Raw genomic sequence first — 25,397 nt, 5'->3', positions numbered from 1 at the left:
ACAGGTTCAGACACGCTCTCTACAGGTTGTTACATACGAATATGTGGGAAAATATGAAAGCTCTAACTTAAGTTTAAGCAGTACTTTTAGGTAAAGTAGGTACGTTTATTCTAACACTTACAATATACAAAGTAACTCATAATTCACCTAAAATTAAACATTAATTTTATAAGGCTGTGATTGATCTACTTTGGCCTTTCAGAGACAGACCTTCTCTTCAGTTGGAGCAGAACTTTTCATGCTCTTGTAATTTCTGGTGACAAGGACAAGGCTGCTTCTATTCTGTGTGTCTGATGACTAAAACTGTAACATTGCACTCAATGTGTCTCACTGACTCCTGGTTTGACTTCCATTATGCACATTACTGAATTTTAAATGACATTAAAGGTTACACATTTCGATTTTTCTAGTTGTAGAATCAGCTCAAGCCACTGGTACAGTTTTACGGTGCCCTAAACTCTTAGGGACAGAGCTGGGTTGCGGTTGATCTGCATGTAATCTGCAAGCCTTCACATATCAAGGTTTGCAAGGCTGCAAAATGTCTAGACCATGAGCCTACAAACATACCAAGCACCTCTGATTAAGCCGATAAGCATGAATGGATTACTGAACAGGCCCAAGGGACCAAAATATCAGGGGCCCCTCTGGGCTTCACCTACAAAATATTACTCAAAGAGACACGTGCCAACCAGGAAGCTGTTCAAAATAACCAAGCGGGCGACTACAAAGAGATACAGAAAGACCAAAAGAACTACAAAAAGATGCAAAATAGCATCAAAGAGATTCACAACGAAGGGGCAAAACCTTTTTATATTCTTCTCTTTATACATCCATGGTCAAAACAACCACAAGGAGACACAATATCCACACATGGATACAAAATGACTACAAAGAGACTCTAAATCTACTACAAAAGAGAGGCAACATGCCCACAAAGAGACACAAAACAACTACAAAGAGACACAACGTGACTACAAAGAGACACAAACCCACTGAGAGATGCGTAACGACAACAAAGACACAAAACGACAACAAAAAAAGGCAACACAACTGTAAACCTAAAGTCTGTGTTTTGCTTCTTTGAGAGGTGGTGGGGCCTTTTGCATGGATCCATTGTCTCATAATCCGCTCATGGAGATACACACTGATAATTGATCAGTTTATTTGCAAATGTTGATCCAATCAAAGGTCAAATGACTAACCTGTAAAAGATCAACACCTATTAAAGTCTTTACAGACACAAATGGCATTAATGGCAAAGCAACTATCTGGCTTTCTTTACTTTGAACATATTTATGGTTTTATGAATTAAATACATACACGCGGAGCCCTTTTGTTTGAATGTAAATTCCTGTATTTTTTTTGTAAGTGGACAGATTGGATATTGCAAACTATGAATGCAGCTTGAATATAAGCCCTTCTTATGGGGAATCCATTCAACGTTTGTCAGCATGCAAAGCGACAAAACTCAATTTACAAAATGCAGTGCAGTGACTGGTGCAAATTGTTCTCGTCATGACATGAGCTGCTGCCTGGACCTGTAGGAAAAAGCTGGCGCAGCAGTCCATAGCGTTGAGTCAACGTTGCATCTGCGAGGCTGAGACAGACAGCGGCATCTCTGGACTGCTGCTAAGAGACAGATGAGATGACATAGCGACTGGACAAGCTGACGTTACTTTGACACCCGGATCAGATTGTGTCATTGTCTTATTTTTCGTCGGTTTGCCGGCTTTTAACAAGCTATTTGCTTAAGCTTGCTTAACGCAGGCCAGTTATCAATGCTCCCAAAGAGCTGCCTGCACATAGATGTTGATCTAACTTGCTGCAAGCTAGCGTTAGCTCGCTGCTGCTACCCTTCAGACATTGAAGTGGCCACACAAACATGCGGATCATCGAGGCGGAGACCCCTGGGACATCTCTAACGTTGAACGCTTTCTGCAGGACACGAGTTTCGACTAGCCGCTGACTGGACTCTGCAAAGTCTTTGTGTAAATGTTGCTTAATATTTTTTTCTAGACATGTGTAAACTCCAATCGGTCAGCAACGGTTAGCATTCACGGCTATCGGTTAGCTTAGTTGCTACTGCTAACTGCTACAAACAAATAACAAGCTAACAAAATAGTTTTAACGTTACCATGAGTGAGTGACAAAACATGTACCATGGTTCTTTCAATTATCAGTTATCGTTTATTTGGTACCCTCATTTTGCTAACTATCTTTATTTTAATTTGGTCAAAAACGGAATGGTTGCTAACTAAGCCAGCCAACTGCTTTAGCCACATTTCGGGAGATGCTAGCCTTAGCTAACGGCTCCTAGCGTCATTGTTAGCAGGCGATTCAACTGCTCAGACAGTTGGTCGTGCTTATCAAAGCGAGGGATGACATTCAATATGGGCAATGTCGTCTCTGTTCACTTAATTTGCAAGCTGACCCAGTTTTTCTTGCTTACAAGTTGACAACAAAATAACAAAGCCCGTTAATGTGTGTTACTTGTAGCTATCTCGTGTTGGTTTTATCTCAACAAGCCGGTGTTTTGAATGGAAAACTTTCTGTGTAACGGTAGCTAATTTAACGTTGGTTAAGTATGCTACCAAATTCACAACATTGCACACTTTAGACAAAGTTTCTTAAACTAACGTTAACATTAACGGTTTGGCAGGTCAGCCTCAATGCTAGAATAGTTCAGTCATATATCAACATACAACATGTGGTTAGCTACCTGTCGAGGCTTGGCCGGTTATTCTTACTCCTGAGATGTAACATTAGCTAACGTTGTTTCCCGGAACTGTGAGCACCAGCAGCTCATGCTTTAGTCGATATTTTTCGACTTTCAGCCAGGATTTTTAAAACGAGCGCAATGCGTATTTTGCTAATGGACTTCAACTTTTTAGAATCTGCTAGTCTAGTGTAAGCAAACTACAACACAGCATGTACCTGGCACATGGATGCTCTTTGAATACATGGGGGAAATGCATCACTCATCAGATGGAAAGAGCAGCATGCTGCACTGAAGGGCCTTCTAGCTAATATTCTGCCCCTGCCACTGTAATACATTTATATAGTCTTCCTGCTTTAGATCTAAGGCACTGTCCTCTTTCACACTTTATATTAGCCTGTGTTCCACTTTGTGCCTCCATTAACCCCACTCCATCTACATAAAGTTAGACTTTAAGTTAGATAGAACCATACATTGCCACGTATGTTGGACTTTGATAGTGTACTTAGTTTGTTATCTTACAGCCACATGTGATTTGCTACCAGTGAGATTGGTAAGAACTGTTGATCCTTTCTGTGTTCCAGAGAGGGGAAAGAGCGACGGATCTCAAAGACCAGACTGCCCACATAACTTTTTGCCTCTCAGACGGATCGCCAAGGACCATGCTGACCATTCTAGCTGCTGGGTCTATGTTCTTTCCAGGCCTTTTCCTCCTGTCCAAACAATGCCTGAAGTCAATCCCAGCACTGAGATGGAGCGAAGGAGATGCAGTCATTGTATCCGCCAGGTGAGACCTTCTAAAAGTTGTTTAAACTTTAATAACAGTGTGCAACAACATTTCAGTAGTGGTGCTTTTCCTGCTGTGCTGTCCAAGTTGTTTTATGTGCAGTGTTTTGCATGACTCAAGTATGGCAGGTTGTTGCAGCTGCACTTATGTCATTTTTTTTACCAAGAGCTTTCAGCTGCATATTGTTTTGCACTTAAAGGATTGTACCTATTTGAAGCTAATGTACTTGCAAGATTCTTGCTGTTCGGAGTTGTGTCCTCATGATTGTTTGCACATTTTGTAAGTCGCTTTGGACAAAAGCGTCAGCTAAATGTAATGTAATTGGTTGTTAACTCGCCATTCTCTGCTCCCAGGTTGGTTTCATCAGTTCAGGCAGTCATGGCTTCTTCAGCTGGCTACATCATTGCTTCTTCCTGCGAGGACATCCTCGAGGACCAGTAAGTCGGCCAGCCTCTCCTGTCTTTCTGACGCATGCAACAAATCAACTGATTTGTAATTTCCCAGGCTTTAAAATGAGCCATGCTAAAGCACTTTAGGCATCAGCTACACATGTAAACCAAAGAATTAACTTGATGCCATGACACTTAGCAGGAAATGTCAGGTACTGTGTAAGAGAGTTTTTAGTTCAGGTATTCTTTTCTCATTAAAACTGCTCTGCTTAAGGGAATTCTTTGCTCATACTGTTTTAATTGAGATCTATTAATTTCTGTTTTAAAAGCTGGCTTCTCTTCCTCTCTACACAGGCATTGGCTGACAAGCTCTTACATCATGTTTGCTGTTCCCTACTTCGTGTATGACATCTACGCAATGTTCATGTGCTACTGGTACAAGCTACGGGTCAAAGGGCACGAGGAGGCCTCGGCAGCACCTCAGCACATGAGCACAGCACTGACCAGCTACCTGCGGCGCGAGTTCCTCATGGTGCTGCACCACGTTGTCATGGTCACCGTCTGCTTCCCCGTCTCTGTGGTAACTGTCACACGGTGCTCTTTCTGTTGGGCTGAGAGTTGAGTGAGGCGAGGGAGAAGTATAGCACTGAAGTATCTGTGTGCAGCTCTCAGGTAGTTTTTAGATTGGGAAATTATACCCTTTTTTGTTTTCTATTTTTATTCAAAGTGAGACAAACTAAATAGATGCCTAAGTGTGCAGCATGTTGAGTGGTGCAATTAACCAAACATTACAGTTGTAATTACCTTTTCCAAAATAATTGCATTATTAGTTAGGCCGGCAGCCAACTGCTATTTTTCATTATCAGTAATCTGCCAATTATTTTCTCAAATTAGTCAATTGGTGTTTAACCCTTCTGAAAACCCAAATATATTCAGTTAACTATACTGTTAAGACAACGGTGAACAAACGCTTAAAAAACGGACTAATGTATTATCAAAATAAGTTCCTATTTTCTGTTTCTGGACCTAATCGTTGCAGCTCTAAATTGTATTATCCAGCCGGTCTGTGCATGTGAACACATGGATTAGAAGAGTCATATAAAATCTCAAACATATCTATACTTATATCTAATTTTTATTGAGAGAGCTACTTTATCCCATAGACGGAGACGCATGTCACAGTTCACCAGGAGTTCTGCTTGTAGAGACATTAAGTAGCCGTTTGTCTCACTCTTAGAAAGTAGAAATGACATCATCAACAATGTTTTCTTGTTGCCTCCAGCTTGATGTTTCTCTACAGAGGGGTATTTATTTAAATCTACCAACAAGTCCCCACAGACAAATAATCAACCTCCTTTTTTCTTTCTCTAGTTTTGGAGACAAGGAAAGGGAGATTATTTCCAGGGTATACTGTTCATGGCTGAACTCAGCACTCCATCTGTCTGCTTAGGAAAAATACTCATCCAGGTAAGCATCTTGATTCAGCCTTAAAGAAGATTTGGGTGTGCTGTTGCATGTGCATGTGTCACACTAAAGTTCTTCTGCACTCTCCACTTCTTCCCCCCCCCCCCCCCTTTTCATTCAATGGAGAATATATTTCCAGTCACTCCCGGCATGCAGCTTGTTCATGCCCATCGGCTCCTGTTGACTGTGTGTTACATGAACAGCACTGTCAGAAACACCAGTCATTAATTGGTAACACAGTTTGCTTGAGTACACATTGTAGGAGCTGCACCGCCCTGTGTTTGTTTTTAGCTTTGTGTGGATGTGTGTACAGTGTTTCAGTGTCCGAGTGAAGGTCTTTACCTCCATTGCTTTCTGCTTGATCCCCATCTGAGGCTCCCACAGCTGTTGGCCTCTGAATATAGCCCCGAGTATTTAGGTTGGATATTCAGCAGATACAATATCAGCTTGTCCTTCTACCTCAACACCCTGCCCCTCCCGTCCCTGACAACAGTGCATGTGGCTGTTTGATAAACAAAAGCTGTGCCTTCTTATACCTATAGAATAAAAAAACAATAGAGACGCCATGTAAGTCTCGGATATGAGACTCGGGGGGGGGGGGGGGGAATTATCTTTATTATGGAAATGCATATAATGCCTCATTTCTATTGATGGTTCAACTCGTCTGACTTTTGGTACCAGGTCCTTTTCTCTATTTTGTTTTCCACTGCAGATCGTATCCCCTCAGTGTAGGCGCGATCCTCAGCTGCTCAGCGTAGCTGCTGCTGGTTCTGTTACATCTGCCCCTCTGGTTGTCTGTGTTTTGCCTTTTTTTTTAATTATTTTTCCTCACAAATGATAACTAGCAACGATTATCTCTAAACAATCAGTGGTTGACGGAGATGGTACCAAAAAACCCAACTTTAGCCATCAAAAAAATGAAAAGGAGAAGGGTCGGGTGGAGTAGAGCCGCGCTGTACCATGCAGTGGAAATACGGCATAAGCTTGTCCTCAGTGTTATCTCACTGAAGCAGGTTGAATGTTCAAGATAAAAGTAATCTGCTGTTTACGAATGAGAATGTAAAAACAAAAGGACTGCTTCCCTGAGAGAGACACACACACACACACACACACACACACACACACACTATCTCTCTCCCTGAAATCATTCCATCCAGCTGCATGGCACACGGTGCGCTCCATGGCCACGTGTTCAGTCCATGCAGATAGTATTAACATATAACAATGTTAGCACAAACAACTAAACAAAGGCAAATAAGATTAACCCCGTCAGCTTTCACCAAACTGTACTGCTTGCTTTTCTTTCTCCCTCTCTCTCTCTCTCGACCTCTCCCTCTTGTTTTCTTTCTGCTCTCAGTACAAACAGCAACACACTCTCCTGCACAAAGTGAATGGGGCTCTTATGCTGATCACTTTTTTCATCTGTCGAGTCCTCCTCTTCCCTTACCTCTACTACGCCTATGGAAGGTATGTCTGTCTTTCCATCTCTGTTTTCTCATGTTCTGCTACCTCGCTCAGCTTGGGTCGGTAACTTGCTCAGCCACATGATCTCTATCTTATGGATATAAGACTCAGAGCGCGCGTTTACAATCCTTTATGTCTTTGGATCCAGGTACGCGTCCATTCCCTTCCACATGGTCCCCCTGTCGGTGCCCTGGCACTGTAACCTCGGTGCTGCTCTGCTCATGGCCCCCCAGCTCTATTGGTTCTCCCTAATTTGCAGGGGCGCCCTGCGACTATTCATGGGCTCCTCCCGCTCTCAGAGACCACGTGCGACCACAGGCGCAGCCAAGGAGAGGCAGACGGACGGCAACGCACTGCCCCAGCCGGCCAACGGCTACAGTGCACGCTCCTCAGAGCCTGATCTGGCCACTCACTGAGAAGAGTGGAGGGGAGGGTGGGGAGGGAAAGAAGGCGAATGTACCAATGAGTATGTAAATGAAAGAAAGCTGTGAGGGGGGAAAAGTGATACTTGGAACAAGTAGCAATATGAAGAAAGCTACAGACAATGGCCTCAAATAGTGCTGAAGTGTTTGTGGCCAGCAGTCAAAGTCTTGACAGCGAAATGATTTGGTTGCTGGCCTTCGAGCACTTCAGCGTCTCAGTTTGTAGGAAACATGTGGAGTGTTCGTGCATTCAGTATTTAAAGATGTCATCATGCACTGTGACCGATGGAAACATGCACTGACCTGAGAGGAATTTGCCTGGATGTATAGCAAGCATAGGTGGCTATTTCCCTCATGTAGATCAAATTCAGTCCTCTCTGCCTCACGGTATAGGAAGAGCAGGAGAATAGGAATGTATTATATTGTATGTTAGTACATTTGCTGTAGATGGAAGGCCTAATTCAGTTTAGTAATGAAGAAGACCTTCAAAAAAGAAAAAAATCCCGGCTAAGCAGTATTTTGACTTGTTAGTGTTTAATATCTGTATCCTCTATGTAGTCACTGTCACTCTAACAAAATGTAACCAACCTGCAGACTGACTCATCTTTAGAAGGGAGATAATCTCATAAGACTGTTTTCTGCTGCCTTATCCCTTTCCCCCAATTGTTTGCAGTTTCTTTAGGTTTTTATTTATTTTGTAACCTCAGAGGAGACGGAAGAGGCTTCTTCAGACACAAACATGTGACGGGTGTACATAGCCAGTGTAAATTTGTCCTTATTTCCATGTCAGTATTAGTTCAATGTTGGTTTTTAATTTCTTTTTTCTTTTTTTTAGGTTTTGCTTCATTTCTACATCTGCTATTTCTACAGACGTTTTTGAACATTTCAGCATTAAAACAAAAATCATTTCACCGTTTAACATCCTAGTGTACGCAAATCTCCCACAAACGTTACGGCAGTGCTTCTCGTTTCAGTGTAGATATGACTTCATTCCATTTACTGGTATCACAAAGTGTTTGTTTTTTTTAATACGTGGAAGTGATGCACAGTAGCAGTCACTTTAAAATGAGTGTTTTTTTTTTGTTTTTTGATGCTGTTATAAATCTCAAAATATCCATTTGATTGGCTGGAATAAGTCAGTTAGGGATCCATAACATTTGAGCATTTATAGTTTTGTCAGGGGACTTGCAATGTTGCAGTTTGAAGGGAAACAAAAGTGAACAATAATAATCTTGTAGGGAAGCATTCCCTTGTGAAAGACTTGCAGCGCATTTGTCCACGACAACTTCTGTTGTTCCTCTTTTCTTTTCTTTTTTTTAACAATGATGAAGTCTATGAATTGTTTTAAGCCTTTGTATGAATTGCTTCAATCATTTAGCCGTTTATTTGAGCCACCGGTTCTATGAACCTCCTATGATCAAACTGGCTAGTTTTATCATTTTATGTTTGTTTAAAGCAGCTTCACTGTCCTTGAAATGGGTCAATAAAATAATAAAATAAAAACAAAGCTCAGAAACCACCCAGACAGGGCAGCGTGTGCCAAAAACATCTGGACAAGTGTGGGTATGTTGAACATCCATTCCCGGTCCATGAACTCATAAGGTACTGCTTCTTGACAATACTAAACCATTTCAACTGATGTACTGTATATTCCACAAAATGCTCGTTATTTATTTGTAAGTATTTATTTATTTGGTTTGTGGTTTTGAATGCATATTTATGCATACATATTATACTATATGCTTCTGAGCCTTATGTAAAGGCTGTATTGTTACTCCAACTTAGCTAAAATATACTTCTCTGTCCTGAGCCTGCCTCGAGTCTTTTTTTTCCCCCCCAAGTTCTCATAATGTTGAGAATGATAACTTATCAAATGCCATTATAAAACTATTTTGAACTTAAGGGGAAAGTGAGCCACTAGAGGGCGCCACAAACCATGTTATGTGATATTACTGCTCTAGCAGTTACATTTTAAGCTTTGGGAAGTGGGCTAGATCATTGGTTGCCTTGATTTTAAAGGGTGTAATATAACTTTTTATTTAATAAGTTTTAATTAATATTTAAGATATAAACTCGCAGGATAAACGCAAGCTTCTATATTAACAGAGCCGTCCCTCTCTGCTAAACGGCTCTGTCCAGCATTAGAAAAGTACGCTGTTAAAACAACCAAAGAGTTAATGAAACAATGGCCAAGTGTTAGGGAGAATAAAACACTGAAATTGTCAACAAAAAGGATTGTGAAAATAACAGAATTGTATTTAAAGTTACTAAAATAAACAGGAAAACTCATCTCTGATGCAATTTTCACAGGAAATTATTTCTCAATGTATCATTACACAAACTTCCTGCAGTTATTGCAGTAACTGTACAGTTATGGTTATGCATTGAATAGAATAAATATCCATGTTGTTAGTTTAAGCAAATAGAAAAGGTTGGAAACTTTCACAATATTAAAGCACTTAATTGGCTGTTTAATTAAATGAATTTCCCACATTGTGAAAAGAAAATGGTAGAAAATAAGGACTTTTACATTTATAGTGAGATAGATATCTCAGTGTACTAGCCCACCATGGGCAATGTAAATTAATGAGCAGGACTGCTTTATTGCAATAGTTTTTTTTTTCAATACAATTGTTGCATAAATCTGATCATTAACCTTCATTTGCAAAGTATTTAATTCACTGCATTAACCAACATTACATCCCTATCTCTTTACAGTTTCACATACTCTGTATACCGCTATCATGATCATTTGCCACTGCAGAGGATTTGTATCCACATAACTGCACACTGATTACAATAGTTGACGTTCTCCAGGGTTAAAATGTTTATTGCCAATATACAAAACACATACAAAACATACAAAACTCGTTACATTAAAAAATTCAAGTTTTGAGAAAGCCTTGGAAAGCACTTGGCCTTATTCGCCCGTGGGGCAAGTCCTCATCTCATCTCTTAATACTTCAGTATCTCCTCTGTCTCGGGGAGAAGATGGTGTTGGGGTTGCTGTCTCGTTCCCTTTCCTTCTCCCGCTCCTTCTGGCTGTTTGGAGACAGAGCCTCCTCCAGCTTCTTTTCACTCTTGAAGAGATCTCGACCCGTACGCATGATGTGCTCCTCGATTTTGCGGTGCCGCTTCATGTCTGACAGTACTTTGTCCAGCCGAGCTTCCCTTTTCACAGAGGAGCGAGCTGAAGATCCTCGGAGAGAAGGGGGGGAAAAAGTGTCAACAGGATTTCCCAAAACCACCGAACCATCACTTTTACTGTGCTTTCAGAATATCATGGTACCTGGTGTTCTGCGTCTGTTCATGAAGGCATTTTTCGGAGTGGCTTGTGTCTCATCAAAGTCAAATTCAGTCGGAGTTGGAGGCCTGAAAAAAAAAAAAAAAGTCACGAGGCTTCACAGTACAGTACACACACCGAAATCCTTAGGAGATGAAACGATGAGAAATAGGTTTACTGACCTGCGTTCGTTCTCCTCCCTCTCTCTTTCCTTCACTGTATCTTCCTCATCCTCTCTTTCAGGCGAGGGGGTGCGTTCAGGTGTAGGCGGCCTCCTTGGAAGGGGCACAAAGTTCAATTCCAGCATCTCCCCTTTAGAGAGCAGCTCATAGAGTCTTTTGATCTCAGCAGTAGGGGGCATCCAGTTTTTGGGGTCCTCTATTTCCTCGTCGCTGTACGCAAGCTCCCATTCACTGTCCCCTCCAACAGCCTGCTTTCCCTCTTCCCCATCCACCCCCATGTTTGCCTGAGGTTCATCCTTGTGTGCTTCTCCTTCCATCGCATCGTCGTCTCCGTCTGAGAAAGCAGCAAAAATGAGTCAGTTTAACGAGAGCAGAATTATAGCACATGTATTACATTACATGTAGATTACTTTTTAAAATGTACTACGAATAGATTACACTGTGATACTGTACATACAACTCTACTTATATCACATATCAAGCACTGGGGAAACTCTTAATCAACTGGGGGAAGTAATATAAAGCCATTAATGAAGGAAGGTCACAGTTAATAATAATATTTTGAACACACATCTGGATATGGCACTTGAAACAAACTTTATTGACTTATTATTAAGCACCTTTCATACCAACTTTCAGCTCAAATGGCTTCACATAAATAAATAAAAAACACAAATTTGAACATCAGGGATAAAAAATGATGTTAGACAAATGATTAAAGTTTAAAAAGTAACTAACTATTTTCATTTCTCCAAATTAAAAACTAGATTAACTTAAATACCAAAAGAACTCATTGTAATATCCAGAGCCAGTGAACACAACACAGGAAGGCCTCTCACTGGTACTTGTATAGGACACATAAAGAGCATTTAAAAAGAAATGTGCTCAGTATGCATGTAGCTGCAGATAATACATCCCTCTTTCTGTCTGTAATGTGTGTTTAATAATGGAGTTACCCTTTTCATCCTTGATTGTTGCCACCTCCTCTGTGGCAGCTGTCATCTCCGTGTCCTGTTGCTCTGTGTTGCCCTCTTTCTCTTTGCCTGCTGCAGGTTGTTCAGTGTCCATCACACCCAGAGTCTCTATGCCCTCTCTCAGTGCAGAGTCTGTGGCCTCAGCTTGCATCCTTCCTACTGCTGCTGGTGAACTTTATAGCCACAGATCTGCTCAACAGAAGCGGGAAATATGAAAAAACACAAGTTAATACAATACAAACTAAAGTAACTTCAGCTATGTGAGGCATGGGTTCTTTGAGAGATCTAGCCACGAGTATCATGCCTGTAACGTTAAACTTGCAGCCCAACGATTGCTGTTAACTTTGGTGAATGGTAAGCAATAAACAAAGCAACACATAAAGTTGTGATCTTATCTTTATTTGACTTAGGTAGCGAGCTAACGTCAGGCCTAGCTATTTTTGAACAGCAGATTACAATTAGAAAATATACGTGCCTTAAATTGTCATAACCGAATGTCCGATTTGTCGTAGGTCTCTGGTGTATCTAAATGTTACGTCAAATTATCTTTCCCAGTGAATAAAATCACCAAAGCTCTCCATGAGTCTTGCTAGAGATAATACACGATTATACGGAGACGTAAACATAGCGCCATTTTGGACTAGAAGAGCTGTGTGACGACCTCCTCGGGTCTTTACTGCGCATGATTCCCGCTGATTAAACATCATGTGGATAGTCCATCGACGGCGCGAAAAAACGACAGCAGTTAGCGTGTGTGTTGTAGAGATCTACTTTAGGCAACGACTTCCTGCGCAATCGCATACAAGGCTGAATATACGTCGGCCAAAATTATAGTAAACCTATTTTGCTTCACTATTCACGCTAATGGCTTATTTTAAAAGTTATATATATGTGTTAAAATACCATGACAGTGACTATTATATCAGATGCACGAGTTAATCTTATACATAAGGACGCATTGCGTCAAATAGGCGCCAGTGTTTGAGCGAGTTCTGATTGGCTAATGGTCGTTTCCGGTTGCAGCGCTCCTCATTTGAAAAGGCTTCGGTTAGATGCTTTGGGGTACCGATCGCCATTGTTAAAAGACAGCTTTCGCAATGTTACTAAAAGTGAAAAGTGGAGAATAACAAACGTTTCGAACAAGGATTCCACAAATAATATCGGTAAGCACTAACCAAACATTAGTTATACACTCGGTAAAGCAGCAATTAACCGTGCCGTTAGCTAGGCGAATAATGTTTGTCGTGAGTAACTTAACGTTGACGTGATCTAACTTTAGCTTCTTATTAGCATATTGAATTGTTAATAAAGTAAAACGCTTGTTATTGTAATGCTTTGTTTGAGGATAATGTTAATATAGTTTCTCAACACATGAAGATGCCACACAGCGTAAGTTCTGACGTTACTAGGCTAACATGTTGTTGTTTAACTTTAGGCCTTTTTTGTTTTTGAGGAGTTGAAACATGGCTCAGCGTGTGGCGGTATCAGATGGAGCAAACAAGAAGACGTCCAGGGTTCGGGTAGTGGTTCGTCTCCGACCTTACATGGGCAAACAAGATGAGAAAGACGAGGGACCGTGTGTAAGAGGCCTGGATTCACAGAACCTGGAAATAATCAACTGGAGAAATGCTACAGAAACAGTCAAATACCAGTCAGTGTCCATTGCATCTTACCACTTAAATATTCTCTTATTGTAAACCCTTCTCTTGTTGATATCTCTAATTATTGTCCAACAGTTTTGACGTTATTCATGGTGAGCAAACGACACAGCAAGAAGTGTTCCGCTCGGTGAAGCCCATCCTGCCACACTTACTGAGTGGCCAGAATGCCAGTGTGTTTGCCTATGGACCCACAGGAGCTGGTATGTTACCACAATATGTCATATTAACTTATACTTGCATATTAAAGATGGTAAGCAAAGCCCATCCAGTCTCCAATTTTCACTTAACATTTGGCATGCATGCATGTGATATTGATAGGTGTGTGTGTGTGTGTGTGTGTGTGTGTGTGTACTATTTAATATAATTAATTCATAAAATACAGTGAAAGTTCTCTTTTTTTGTCAAACAATTTGATTTTAAAGTTAACGCCTTTTTTTTGTATATTAATTGCTCAGTTTTCAAAATAATTTAGGAACATTTGTGGCCTTTTCTTTTTTTGCATGCTGACTTCCTGCATCCTCTTTCATAGGTAAGACTCACACCATGATGGGCAGTTCGGATCAGCCAGGAGTGATCCCCAGAGCCGTTCGCGAAGTCTTCAAGCTGGTCAAAGCTAAGAACGAGGATGACCGCTGGGACTACAGCATTGGCATGTCTTATTTGGAAATTTACAATGAGAAGGTAAGAATGGTTGGTGGCACAGTATCACCGTTATACGTTTTATAACCACATTGTTTCTTGTCCATTATCTCCTAATCTTTGCTGTTTTTTTTAAAAACCATCTGTGGTTATGAAGTCATGTGCCCTTTTATGTTTGACACTATACAATACAATCTGCCTTTCTTCTCAGGTGCTAGATCTTCTATCGCCGAGCTCCCTGGATTTACCAATTAGAGAGGACAAGGACAAGAACATCCTCATCCCTGGCCTCACTCACACAACCATCTCCTCCTTCTCAGACTTTGACAAACACTTTGTCCCTGCCAGCCTCAATCGTACAACAGCTTCTACCAAACTGAACCAGCGCTCCAGCCGCAGCCACGCTGTCCTCCTCCTCAAGGTTTAATATGTAATCTGATCAACTCTGAGAAAAGACTGTTTGCTCATTTTACAATTCTCTTTTGAGAGTCGCACATTTCTTCTTCATTGAACGGGTCGTGGCCTCTGCAGTAGGTCAGGATTTGGTAGCTGGTGCTGAAATCAATTCTCTGCTGGGATTTCTGGGGCTATTCAGGGAAAGAAACAGACTGGCGTTAACTGTCCATTCACTAACTTTGTTGTATCGCTGAATACATAATGGCTGCTGTCGAATAGTCCAAAAACTTATGTCCTAACCACTTGTCCTTGAACTCGATAGAAAATGTCCTGAAGTCAAAAGATGTGAAGGAGAATTCAAGTCTCATTTGTCAAAAGAGCCTGTTTTGCTGCCTCTCATCACCTCATTTAACCAAGCATTTCCATCTTGTCCTCCCTCCCCTGTGTTTCTATCATGTCTGTCATTGCCCCTTTCTAATCTGGGTCTTTTCAATGATCTAGGTTGTGCGGACTCAGCGCACACTGCCCCACAGACAGCAGACGGGAAAGCTGTACTTGATAGACCTCGCTGGGTCTGAGGACAACCGACTCACCGGCAACCAGGGCATCCGCCTGAAGGAGAGCGGCGCCATCAACTTGTCCCTCTTCACTCTCAGCAAAGTTGTGGACTCTCTTAACTCTGGCACTGCCGTCCGCGTGCCCTACAGAGACAGTAAACTGACGCGGCTGCTGCAGGACTCGCTGGGCGGCTCGGCGCACTCTGTCATGATCACCAACATTGCACCGGAGTACAAATACTATTTCCACACGTTTGGTGCACTCAACTTTGCCTCCAAATCCAAGCTCATTGTGAACAAGCCCTTCACCTGTGAAACTGTGGCTGTTCTGCCAGGTGAGTAAAACAGAGTGAGAAATGCATTCAGATGGCTTGTTGGTATGAGAGAGATGGGAAGAGGAAGCTCTGACTGAATCTGATCCGAGGCCAATAGAGGGCACCCGTGTCGCATCCCGGAGGATGGTGACTAAGAGTAAACAGCCGGCTGTCTCTGGGTGTAATGGATCCCTTAACTTTTTTAAATTCTAGAATCTGATGCATTATCTTTCCTATAGCATTGTTTTAAATGCATTCTTGATGCTTGTTATTCCCTTGGCTGTGCAAATGCAGCCTTGACTGATGCTGTGCCATCTTCACCTGAAATTGCTTTACACTCTGGAGAACCCCACGAACGGTGTTGCTCAAGTGCACTGAATACTGAACTGTTGCTTTCTGCCTTCGTCTCCAGTGAAGCGGGGCAGAGAAGGCCACGAGGCAGGGGGGTCTGGCACTGAGCCGCAGAAGAAGAGGCAGAAGGAAGAGAGGAAAACTGAACAGGATGGTTTCCCATCCTCTGCACAGTTTCACAGGTTAAAGATCACACGTGCATGCTTATTATTTGTTTGCACAATAGCAACTTAAGCTTAAAATCAGTGTGCCAAGATTTTATAGCTTGTGCTGAAAGCAGCTCTCTCAGCAGCGCTCCCATTGGCTACAGCTGCTGTGTCTACTGGGGTCTCTTTTGGGAGAGATGCAAGCACTGGTTTCTGGCCATCTGTTATCAGGTGTATGAATCTGCCTGTTATGAATCTCGTCAACTTGTATCCGTTAAGCTTTGCTGTGCGTTTCAAAGCCCCCGACAAATTCCCCCCACCTCGTTATCCTCATTTGATTTTGTTTGTGTGTTTCAGTCCGTCAGAACCGTCAGTGATGGACAGACTAATAGCTCTGGAGAAGCTGATGATGAACTGCGGGGACAAAGATAAGCTGAGCATGCTGAAAGATGTGGCTCAGTCTCGCAAGGAGATCCAGGTGAACAACGCCTACAGCGACATTTGCGTTTGTCACTCGGTGTCACGTGAACCCTGCAGAATATAATGTCTTCATAATCTGGATCTGCAGCTGGTCCAACCTATTTGCTTTACCAAATGCTGATACTGTCCGATCTTTGCACTGTGTAATCCACTCTTCTTCATGGATTCTTTGTTTTCGCAGGAGCTCAAAGAGAAGCAGAGGGAGTTTGAGAGCAAGGCCATGCTATTCAACCGGGAGGTCGGAGAAAGGTCCGGTGTCAAACAGGATCCTGCCTTCAAGAACAGCATGGCTCCTCTGCAAAGGAAACAGTCAACTGCGACAAAGGCCAAGCAGCAGGCCGTGGTGCAGCCCCTACAAGGTGGGGTAGAACGATGGAGTTCTTGGATATAACTTACCTGTACGCATTTTAAATTGTATGAATTTAGCTGGCGGGCAAATAGAAATGAGTTTCATCTAATGGGAACGAATGCATATTCACCATATTAAGACGATATTACAATCTTTTTAAAGAATGCTTCACCCCCAGCTGTATATCAATGAGTCGCCCTGTTACACCTTGACTTCTTGAAGGAAACGGTTCTTCTCAGAAAGCCTCCACGGTGAACAAAGAATCCAAAAACAGAAAATTCTTGCTGGATTTTTAGCAATTAGACGTCGTGTTTAACAGCAAAATGATATCAAAACATCAGTTTACGCTGCAGAAACGGTTCTCGCACGGACGAGTAGCACGTTCAGGTAACACAGGTGAGTAATTGATGTATATAAATGGTCATTTTAGGGGTGAAGTAATCGTTGGAATGACCTTGGAAAACCTTTTCCTGTTATGTAATCTTCTGTTTCCCCTGAAGAGTCGTCTCTCACTAATTTATCATGTTGAATCACCGGAGTTATTGACGAGCTGCAATGTGATACAAGAGCTCAGTTTACAGTAAAAGGAGCCAGAAAATGTGTCCACTGACGATGACGAGGAATTATTTTTACACCCTCAGCAGCTCGGAGTGACATGGACACATTTGGCTAGTCCTCAAACAAAATATGACATTTTAACTGTTCGATTTAAAAACGTGTTTGTTTTTTTCTCAGAATATTTTCTCAACATTATGTTCTAATGTGTTGCATTAAATGAATTTCCGATGTGGTTTCCTCTCCATCAGTGGCCCAGCTCCAGCCTCTTCAGCAGCTTGCCGTCGTCAGAAAACAGTCCGTCTGCGTCAAGAAGAAGAAGCTTTCCGACCAGGTTGAGGTCAGCATCTTATCCGTGACTGTGCTGAGCCTGACGCAGCTGCAGAACTGCAAGCATCAGATGGCTGACGTAGTGCATTAGGTTCAATTAGTTTTCTGTCCGGACAGACACCAGAAGATCTCATTGGGTCTAAATTGACCCTATTTTAAGAACAAATATTGATAAAGAAATGTTGACAGTTACAAATATTTCCATGCAAGTTTTCTATGATTTGTGATTTTCTATTTAAAATAACTTTACTACATGTATGTCTTCTCTCTCTCTCTCTCTCTCGCTCTCTCTCTCAGCCTCCAGAGGGTAAAGAGAACATGTTGGAGAGCTGCTGGGAGTCCCAACTCGACACGTCTGTGCTGGAGCACTCGAGACAGAAAATCCTACACATCCTCAACAGCGGCTCGCTCAAAGAGCTGAAGGGTCTGCAGCAGATCGGCGACAAGAAGGCGAAGCTCATCCTGGGCTGGAGGGAGATCCATGGTCACTTCAGAAAGGTTGGTAGAGGAAATGTCCACCGCCCAGATCGTGTTCTCAAGTAGTTCACCCCACGAGCTTTTCATTTACCTGTGGTGACTTTATGTATGGTTTGTTTTGCAGTTGGATGATGTGGTAAAAGTGGAGGGTATGATGGGAAAGAGATTTTCCTCCTTCATAAAGGTAAGCCAAGTCGTCGGTGACATGTTTGTTTATCCACCTACTGTAAAATGTATTCGGCAAAACCAATTCATTCCCCTACTCTTTCCTCAAATGTCTCTCTATCAAATAAAAGCATAACCTGCCCAAACTTGATTTCTGAGCTGTAAACTAAATGACTTTTAAAGTGTGCAGTACCTATTTTATAAATGTGCGTTTTATGCCAAGTAGCAAATGTTAGCATGCCATTGTAACTGCTAAACACCAGCTTGTTAGCATGTAGCCTAACTTCCTTCAGACTCTTCATACTAATACATTGGAGATGAGTCCATTATGCAGCTTTGTAAAGATGACCTTGCTTTTTTCTCAGTGCTAATATTCGTTTCTCTTTTCTTCCCAGGCGAACATCCTGAGTGTCATGGGGAAATGATTTTTATTTTTAAACAGTATTTTATTTTACCCTTGTCTAATGTATATAATCTCCATCTCCGGATCTTTTTGTGTGTATTTTATGCATTGTTTTTATCATGTTTTTGTAGTTGCTACTGTGTTCCAGCTGATGGCGCACTCCTGCTTTTTAATAAACGTCTCACGTGTCATTGAATATTTGAGTATTTATTTCATGATCATCAATAAATCTGAGGGTCACTTTCACACATGACCCAGTGTACCCTGAATCTCCTCCTCGTGTGTATTTATCTCTGCTCATTGTTGAACTCTTGTCCTCCGCGAGGCGGAAACACGAGGACACGTTTTTATCACCGACTGGTGTGATCCAACATCAGTGAATAAATATTCACTCTGACAAACTGTTTTATTTATGGGTGCGGAAAGGAGGATGCTATAATCCAGCCTCTTCTTCTTCCTCCTCCGCCTCCTCCTTCCACAGCACGTACTCTGTCTGATTTCACTTTTCATTTCACACACACACACACACCCCTCCTCTCTGCTCCACCCTGCCATCCATCCATCCATCCATCCATCCCCGCACACTGCGCTGGATCAACACGCTACACCACCGCTTCTCCAGCTTTCTCACAAAATATCGGATTTCACACAGCTCGCGCACTTTTGCACACATCCTGCTTAGAGACATGTTGTCTCGCGACTGATGCTTTTTACACCTGAGAACAGCGATGCTTAAACCAGGTACACTCCGGCTGCATTGAGACGAGCAGTGGATTAAAAAAGGTCAGTTTGATTTATCTCAACCTTTCCCCCCCCCCCGCACTCCTCCTGTGTGTTGGTGTAAATGGCAAAAAATAAATAAACAAGTGTGCTTTAAATGCAAGGCACGCTGCATGTTTTTTCTGCTTATGTTGCAATTCAGCAGTTCACATCCACTGGATTAAAATGACAAGCATCAGGCTAATTAAAGCCCCCTCCCCCTCATCTCTATCCGAGTATTTCTCCTTTGTCCTTCTGTCCTTTTAACCTTTTGTCCTGTGCCCATTAACCGGCCACTAGATGCATTTTAAGGCGTGTGTACACATAATGAAATGGTATGTACACACCTGCACGGAGACCATTGCTGCTGCTGCTACCGTTTAAAGGAACCTGCCTTTGTGTTGCTCCGTGTTGTTGTGACCTGCTTTCATTGTTACCGGAGAAAGCTGGTCTATTGTAACGAGGCCTGATTTACAGTGTGACAGTGTTTACCTTTAGAGTCTATCTATTAATGTTATCTGAAGTCACAATGGAGAATACATTAGATGTTATTGAGCCTGGATCCAAACTCTAAATCAATTTAGGGACTTGCATGAAAGTCATTAGTGAGATGGATGGGCTGAATGTTTATAGTTCACTATTTTTTAAAAAGTGTGACCATCCTCGACATTATTGATATTTTCTTTTGACCTTCCATAGTCTTGGAAAAGACCTCAATAACTAAATGGGAAGGGACACCTTTTGCCATCAATAACAAATAATTCGATGTGTTTAAGAGAATTCAGATCAGAATTGATGCAGCAGAATCAGATATCGTCCATTTATAATATCACACATTTTTCTTCCTTGACAAAACCTGGCTACTAAATTACCCACAATGCTACTCGGTGTTAGATCTGGTGTGTTGTTATGCTAGTAGCAGATAATGTACATTTCTCCCAGCTCCCTCCGAAGCCAAAAGAAGCTCTTTAAAAATATGTTTTTTACATATGCAGTAATATTCCCCAAGCTGTGTGAAAGAATACATTTATATGTGCCCCGCATATTCAAGCCATTCTTTATGTGTGACACTCACATAATAATAATATAGAAATATTATAAATCCCTCAAAACTGACACATTTATTAGCTTCTAGTATATATACCACGGATACAGAGACACACTTGTTCTGCTCATATGGCAAAATGCACTTTTAATATTCTGTGTCAACATAAAATATATGTTTTAAATGTAAATATTTAAATTGAGCACCCTTTTTCAGCAAAAAGTAAACATAGACAATCCTCTCCCTTGTCCCACCACAATACTTTGTGTACGGTCCCTTGACAGATGGGAGGGAGCGGCTTCTATTTACAAAGACCATGTTCTGGCCCCCAGGTGAACTTCAGGCAGCACACACGGGACTGGACCACAAACAAGAGGCTTCACATTTGCTGTCAGCATGGCTGTGAACATGATGCCAGATCCCACCGTTTGGCTGGGCGAGGAACAACCGTCGCTGCTGGACCAGGAGGACTCTCCGTCGAGCCAAGCCCCCGTCTCTGTGCCATGCCCCCCAGTCAGAGGTGAACCTCTCATCCACAGCAGCAGCAGCAGCCCGGTCATCACACGGCCTCCACGCAGCAAATCCAAAGGCGAGCTTGTCATTGTCATCAACGAGAAGCTGAAGAACAGTAAGTGGCTGAGTTTGACCTCGTATTAAAGCAGCGAGGGGGGGGGGCTCATACAGCTGCTTAGTCAGCATACTCTGGCAAAGTCAAGTTCCAGTGCATGGAACCGGGTTGACATTAAGTCAATGCTTATAACCAGTATGTTTTCAAGGTTAGGAACATGCTTCAACATAATTTGGTGTTTCAGCTACACAATGTAAATATTTACTAGTATCTGAAATATAAAAATGCCCTCGTCATAAATCCCCTTGTCTCCTGGTGTCAACCGGAGCATTAAATAATCGTGATCAAAGTTAATACGAACAGCTGGTAACGTAAACTTAATCACAATATACATTGATTGCTGTGGTTATAAAGTAATTCTGTAAACTTTATTTTCCACAATTGCATTTTTAGTAACAAATTAGATGTGATGAGTCTGCACGTCTTTTGGTTTGAACGCTTGGATTTAACTTTTTAAAATGCTGTAAACCCTGCTGGCAGAGCTCCTGGCAGAGCACACGTTTCACTCAAGTGTTTCAAACGTGCGCCCGTCCTTTTCGTCCCTCATGTGTAGGTAATGGGATCCACCCAACGCCCGCAGAGAGCACCTCCCCAGTCATCTGCTCTCCTCCCAGAAGACAACACTCCATCTCTTATCCCCATCACAACAAGACCAGGAAGGGGAGCAGGGCGAGCTCCATCGGCTACACCGCCTTCTCGCCCAGGCCGTCGATTTCTCGCCACTCCAGCATCGCCACAAACCCACCCTTGGACCGGACAAAGGTCAAAGACTACCTCTTCCTGTCCGTGCTGGCCTGCTTCTGCCCCGTGTGGCCCATCAACATCGTGGGATTTGTTTATTCCATCATGGTGAGAAACAGATCTTTTATCTGTTTTTCTTTGCACCTGTATCAAACCCAAGCTAACAGATGGTTCAACCTTCTCTTTCAGTCCAAGAACAGTCTGGAGCAGGGGAACCTGGACGGCGCCGTGCGTCTAGGACGTGTGGCCAAGATGCTCTCCATTGTGTCACTAGTAGGAGGGACGGTCATTATCATCGCCTGCATCGTCAACCTAGCCAGTGAGTGTCCCAAACCTGACCTTTTAACCTTATCAGGGCTGCAACTAACCAATATTCTCATAATCGATTACGAAGATAGTTGCCGATTGCTTTCTGATCAACTAATCGCTGCCGCTCTAAACCCTTACGCCACCTTTTTACTCCTGTGGGCAGTGATTTGTCCCGCTGCCGCTGATCCTCCTGACAGTGCTGCTGTCAGCGTTTATCCCATCACACTGTAATATTTACCTCCGTCAGCACAATCTGACTGTAATCACTGATATTATTACCCGTGTTTGCACAATGTTGCACTTAGTTGCTCGGTCTTTATACACGGCGGCACTTTGGGAACTACGCCAACTCTACACAACCATCGGAGCGTATTAATCCCATAGGACTCAGATGTACTTTTTCTGTCATGTTTCTTTATTTGCACCGGCAGCCTCAAGCCTCCAGCTGTAACCAGCTGCGTGCCCCCGCTGTAGAGCGATATGTGCCGTCCGCTGTCTGTGGTATGTGAAGTCTTGCTGTCGCTGTATGTATACGTAAAATATATGTCAGTGTGTGAGCTGATGAAAGGGATTAATATTTGTCTTTTTGCACTACTGCATGTTAAAATATATACATGAAGTCAGTTAAATGATTCTTTGCCTTTTCACTTCAGTTCAAGCAGACTCTCATCTGCACTTTGTTTGTAACTGCAGCCTGTTGGGCCTCATTAAGCCGAGAGATCAAACTTTAAGGGCTCTGGGACTCAGCAACCCGTGTTTTTCTCATTACATAACTTGTCCTCTGTGGTCTGTGAAAGTGTATACATCCATATCAAGTTGCAGGATGCAAAGCTCTTCAACTAATCCGCTTCCTTTTCTTTCTTTTTTTTTAGTAAATGTGAAAACCTGAGTTTCATCCCGGGATGAAACTGGATAAGGCAACTGACCGTCTGTCCCGCACCTGCACCACCGTCTTTACAGCCTCGTCATTACCTGGATGTGTGACAAATATGCACCCGATATACAGTGCTTACTTGTATTTCTGTAATCTATATAAATCCCTTTTTTGCTAATGGAAGAAAAGAAAAATATGCAAATGCTGCTGTTCTGAGTCAGAGGGGGGTTCGTCTGTTAGAAGGAAGTCGACAGTGTAATCAGCTCCTTCGTATTCTGGTCAACACATTCAGAATGATTCTTCAAGAATCCCATCATCGCCCCGGAACTGACTCAGACAAGGTGGACTAGAGAATTGGGTGGAGGTTGTTACAGACCGTGAAACCAGAATGATTGCCTTCCAGCTTCATCGCCACATGCAACAAAATGTCCGCCCTTCACTGCAACCGACGACGCTGAATCCCCTCGGATACGTGGAGAGAGGCTCTGGGATTTGTGGCTGCATTGGAATCACAGAGCAGAAATTCACCCTCACAGAGAACAAAAACACTTTGAAGCGCAGTATGTCCTCTTGTTCCTGACTCTTCTCCGAGGCTCTCATGACTCCCGCCCATACGTCTTGCGTTTGAGAGAGAGAGAGAGAGAGAGAGAGAGAGAGAGAGAGAGAGAGAGAGAGAGAGAGAGAGAGAGAGAGAGAGAGAGAGAGAGAGAGAGAGAGAGAGAGAGAGAGAGAGAGTACGGGTGGCAAAAGAGGATGAAAAAGAGGCTTACCAAGGACTAGCTACGGGTGCTAAACTCCAAGGGATTATGGAAAGTCTCACACAGAAGGCACAGTCATCACTGCAAGGAAAAATATGTGCCAAAAAAGACCCAACTCTAAACACAGGATCGTTGTAGAGAGGAAAAGTGTTTGTTTTTTTACTCTGTTGCAACTCGACTGTATATAAATCCGCTCGACACCACTGTGAGCTCAAACAAAAAACACTGTAGCAATCTACTATACTAATTATGATTCATCAAATATAACCTATCTTTTGATAATGTTTGTAAAAGATCATTTTGAAACTGAATTTCATAAGTGAAGCTCTTGAAGCGCCGCCGGTGACAGGTGGCGGTTGTATTGTGTGCACATGGCCGTCACTATTTGGTTAACAAATTCAATTGCTTTGTGATTGCAGTGGAAGTTTGCGGCTGTAGCCTCAGTCTGCGTCCACAGGTAGCCTGTACTTTCAGAGCAGGCGCATTGTGGCTTTTTATGTCCCTTTGAAAAAAATCCCTAAAACAACAATGAACACCTTAATTATGTGTCGTCCATGTTGTTGTCGCACACAGTACGATAAATCTGTAAAGCATTGGTTCAAAGTTCATGGAGCAGCAGTACTGTGGAGACCTACTTTTAAAATCTTGATTTGTTATTATTAATATATCTCCTGTATAATCGTAACTAACCTCTAATATAAATCTACCTGATCTGAAACAACTGTGTTTCACGGAGAATGGATGAAGCTCTCCTTACTTACTATATCCTGAGTTTTGAATCATGTACAGAAACGCCACTTGTCATCATGAGTTCACACCTGCAGACGGTGTTCTGTAATGATTAAATATGGCAGTTTTCCCCTCCTATTAACATGTAAATTTAATTGTAATCAACAGTGATGTATTCTGCAGATATAAATCTCAATATTGTGATAATTCTCTAGTTAATATGAGTTAGCATTAAGTAGTTCTGATCTAACGTAGGCGCAGTAACGGACATCGTGTTACCACCAGGCTTCTATAATCTTCGTGGTTATTGGCATGTTGTGGATTTTTATTAATGTATGATGATAGAAGTTGAAAATGGCATTTGGAATATTCTTCTGCAGCACATTCATAATAAAGACACAATGCATGTGACGTGTTTTCATTGTTGTTTCGCAGAGATAACGAGCAGCGGCGGAGACTAAAGAGTGTTTGTGGGAGAGAATGAGTGTCAACAGTGAGCGATATCCACAGAGCTTAGTCACTAAGGAAACATTGGGTTTTGCAGTTTAGCAAATGAGAGCAACAACAACCAAAACGCTGAAGTATTAATGGAGTTGTCCGTACCGTGATCGTGTGTAAGCTGCGAGGATTGAAAGCCCATGCTGTTGTCAGGCCGCGGAGCAGAGGCAGCAGGAAGAGGCCCTGAGCCGAGGAAGTACACGGCGTGATTGGCTTTAATGAGAGCTAAAGCCTCAGATGACTTCACCAAAAGCAAAGCAAAATACCCCTCATCATTTTCTTTGCCGTTCTTTAAACCCTTAAAGAAGCTATTAGTATTGGCTGCTTGCGCTGACCTATTTTATTTATGAGCATCCATAACAAGAACAGTGAAAAGTCGTGTTTTCTTTTATAGCTAATTATAGATTTGTGCACTCAAACTGACTGTGAAGCATTTTTCTGTACCACAATCGCCAACTGATGCATTAAAGGGACAGTTCACCCTGCTACCTGGTAGTAGTATTTATAAATCTGAGTTGGCGTGAGATGCCGAGTGCTGGAGATGTGGGCCTT

At 42.3% G+C, this 25,397-nt stretch overlaps 4 protein-coding genes across 7 annotated transcripts; 3 read left to right on the top strand and 1 right to left on the bottom strand.

Annotated features, from left to right (window-relative positions):
• The first annotated feature begins 1,483 nt into the window (after positions 1–1,483).
• tlcd3bb (TLC domain containing 3Bb) lies at positions 1,484–9,051 on the top strand. The gene is made up of 7 exons (XM_029455778.1): positions 1,484–1,988; positions 3,301–3,503; positions 3,857–3,940; positions 4,247–4,472; positions 5,264–5,359; positions 6,714–6,823; positions 6,969–9,051. The coding sequence occupies exons 2-7, from the start codon at positions 3,379–3,381 to the stop codon at positions 7,234–7,236; spliced, it is 909 nt and encodes a 302-aa protein (XP_029311638.1). The 5' UTR covers positions 1,484–1,988; positions 3,301–3,378; the 3' UTR covers positions 7,237–9,051.
• Positions 9,052–10,056: 1,005 nt separating this feature from the next.
• On the bottom strand, positions 10,057–12,417 carry pagr1 (PAXIP1 associated glutamate-rich protein 1). 2 transcript variants are annotated; one of them, XM_029455781.1, is made up of 5 exons: positions 12,157–12,417; positions 11,664–11,870; positions 10,708–11,041; positions 10,532–10,614; positions 10,057–10,441 (listed from the first exon to the last, which is right to left on the bottom strand). In XM_029455781.1, the coding sequence occupies exons 2-5, from the start codon at positions 11,830–11,832 to the stop codon at positions 10,206–10,208; spliced, it is 822 nt and encodes a 273-aa protein (XP_029311641.1). In that variant the 5' UTR covers positions 11,833–11,870; positions 12,157–12,417; the 3' UTR covers positions 10,057–10,205. The 2 variants fall into 2 exon arrangements, with proteins under 2 accessions (XP_029311641.1, XP_029311642.1); XM_029455782.1 differs by having other exon boundaries at positions 10,057–10,432.
• A 276-nt stretch (positions 12,418–12,693) lies between these two features.
• Positions 12,694–18,700, top strand: kif22 (kinesin family member 22). Of its 3 annotated transcripts, none has more exons than XM_029455736.1 (13): positions 12,694–12,844; positions 13,117–13,332; positions 13,418–13,542; positions 13,872–14,023; positions 14,193–14,402; positions 14,879–15,269; positions 15,661–15,781; positions 16,103–16,223; positions 16,407–16,584; positions 17,381–17,469; positions 17,757–17,957; positions 18,061–18,120; positions 18,497–18,700. In XM_029455736.1, exons 2-13 carry the CDS (start codon positions 13,145–13,147, stop codon positions 18,524–18,526), a joined length of 1,866 nt encoding a protein of 621 aa, XP_029311596.1. In that variant the 5' UTR covers positions 12,694–12,844; positions 13,117–13,144; the 3' UTR covers positions 18,527–18,700. The 3 variants fall into 3 exon arrangements, with proteins under 3 accessions (XP_029311596.1, XP_029311597.1, XP_029311598.1); XM_029455737.1 differs by having other exon boundaries at positions 12,696–12,844; positions 13,135–13,332; XM_029455738.1 differs by having other exon boundaries at positions 12,712–12,844; positions 13,138–13,332.
• A 303-nt stretch (positions 18,701–19,003) lies between these two features.
• LOC115024319 (trafficking regulator of GLUT4 1-like) lies at positions 19,004–24,758 on the top strand. The gene is made up of 5 exons (XM_029455787.1): positions 19,004–19,287; positions 20,641–20,936; positions 21,490–21,785; positions 21,867–21,996; positions 22,859–24,758. Exons 2-5 carry the CDS (start codon positions 20,705–20,707, stop codon positions 22,873–22,875), a joined length of 675 nt encoding a protein of 224 aa, XP_029311647.1. The 5' UTR covers positions 19,004–19,287; positions 20,641–20,704; the 3' UTR covers positions 22,876–24,758.
• The last annotated feature ends 639 nt before the right edge of the window (positions 24,759–25,397 follow it).

The sequence above is a fragment of the Cottoperca gobio genome, chromosome 19, assembly GCF_900634415.1.
Source record: "Cottoperca gobio chromosome 19, fCotGob3.1, whole genome shotgun sequence".
Lineage (NCBI taxonomy): Eukaryota > Metazoa > Chordata > Actinopteri > Perciformes > Bovichtidae > Cottoperca > Cottoperca gobio.
This window is presented reverse-complemented; position numbering and strand designations above follow the sequence as displayed.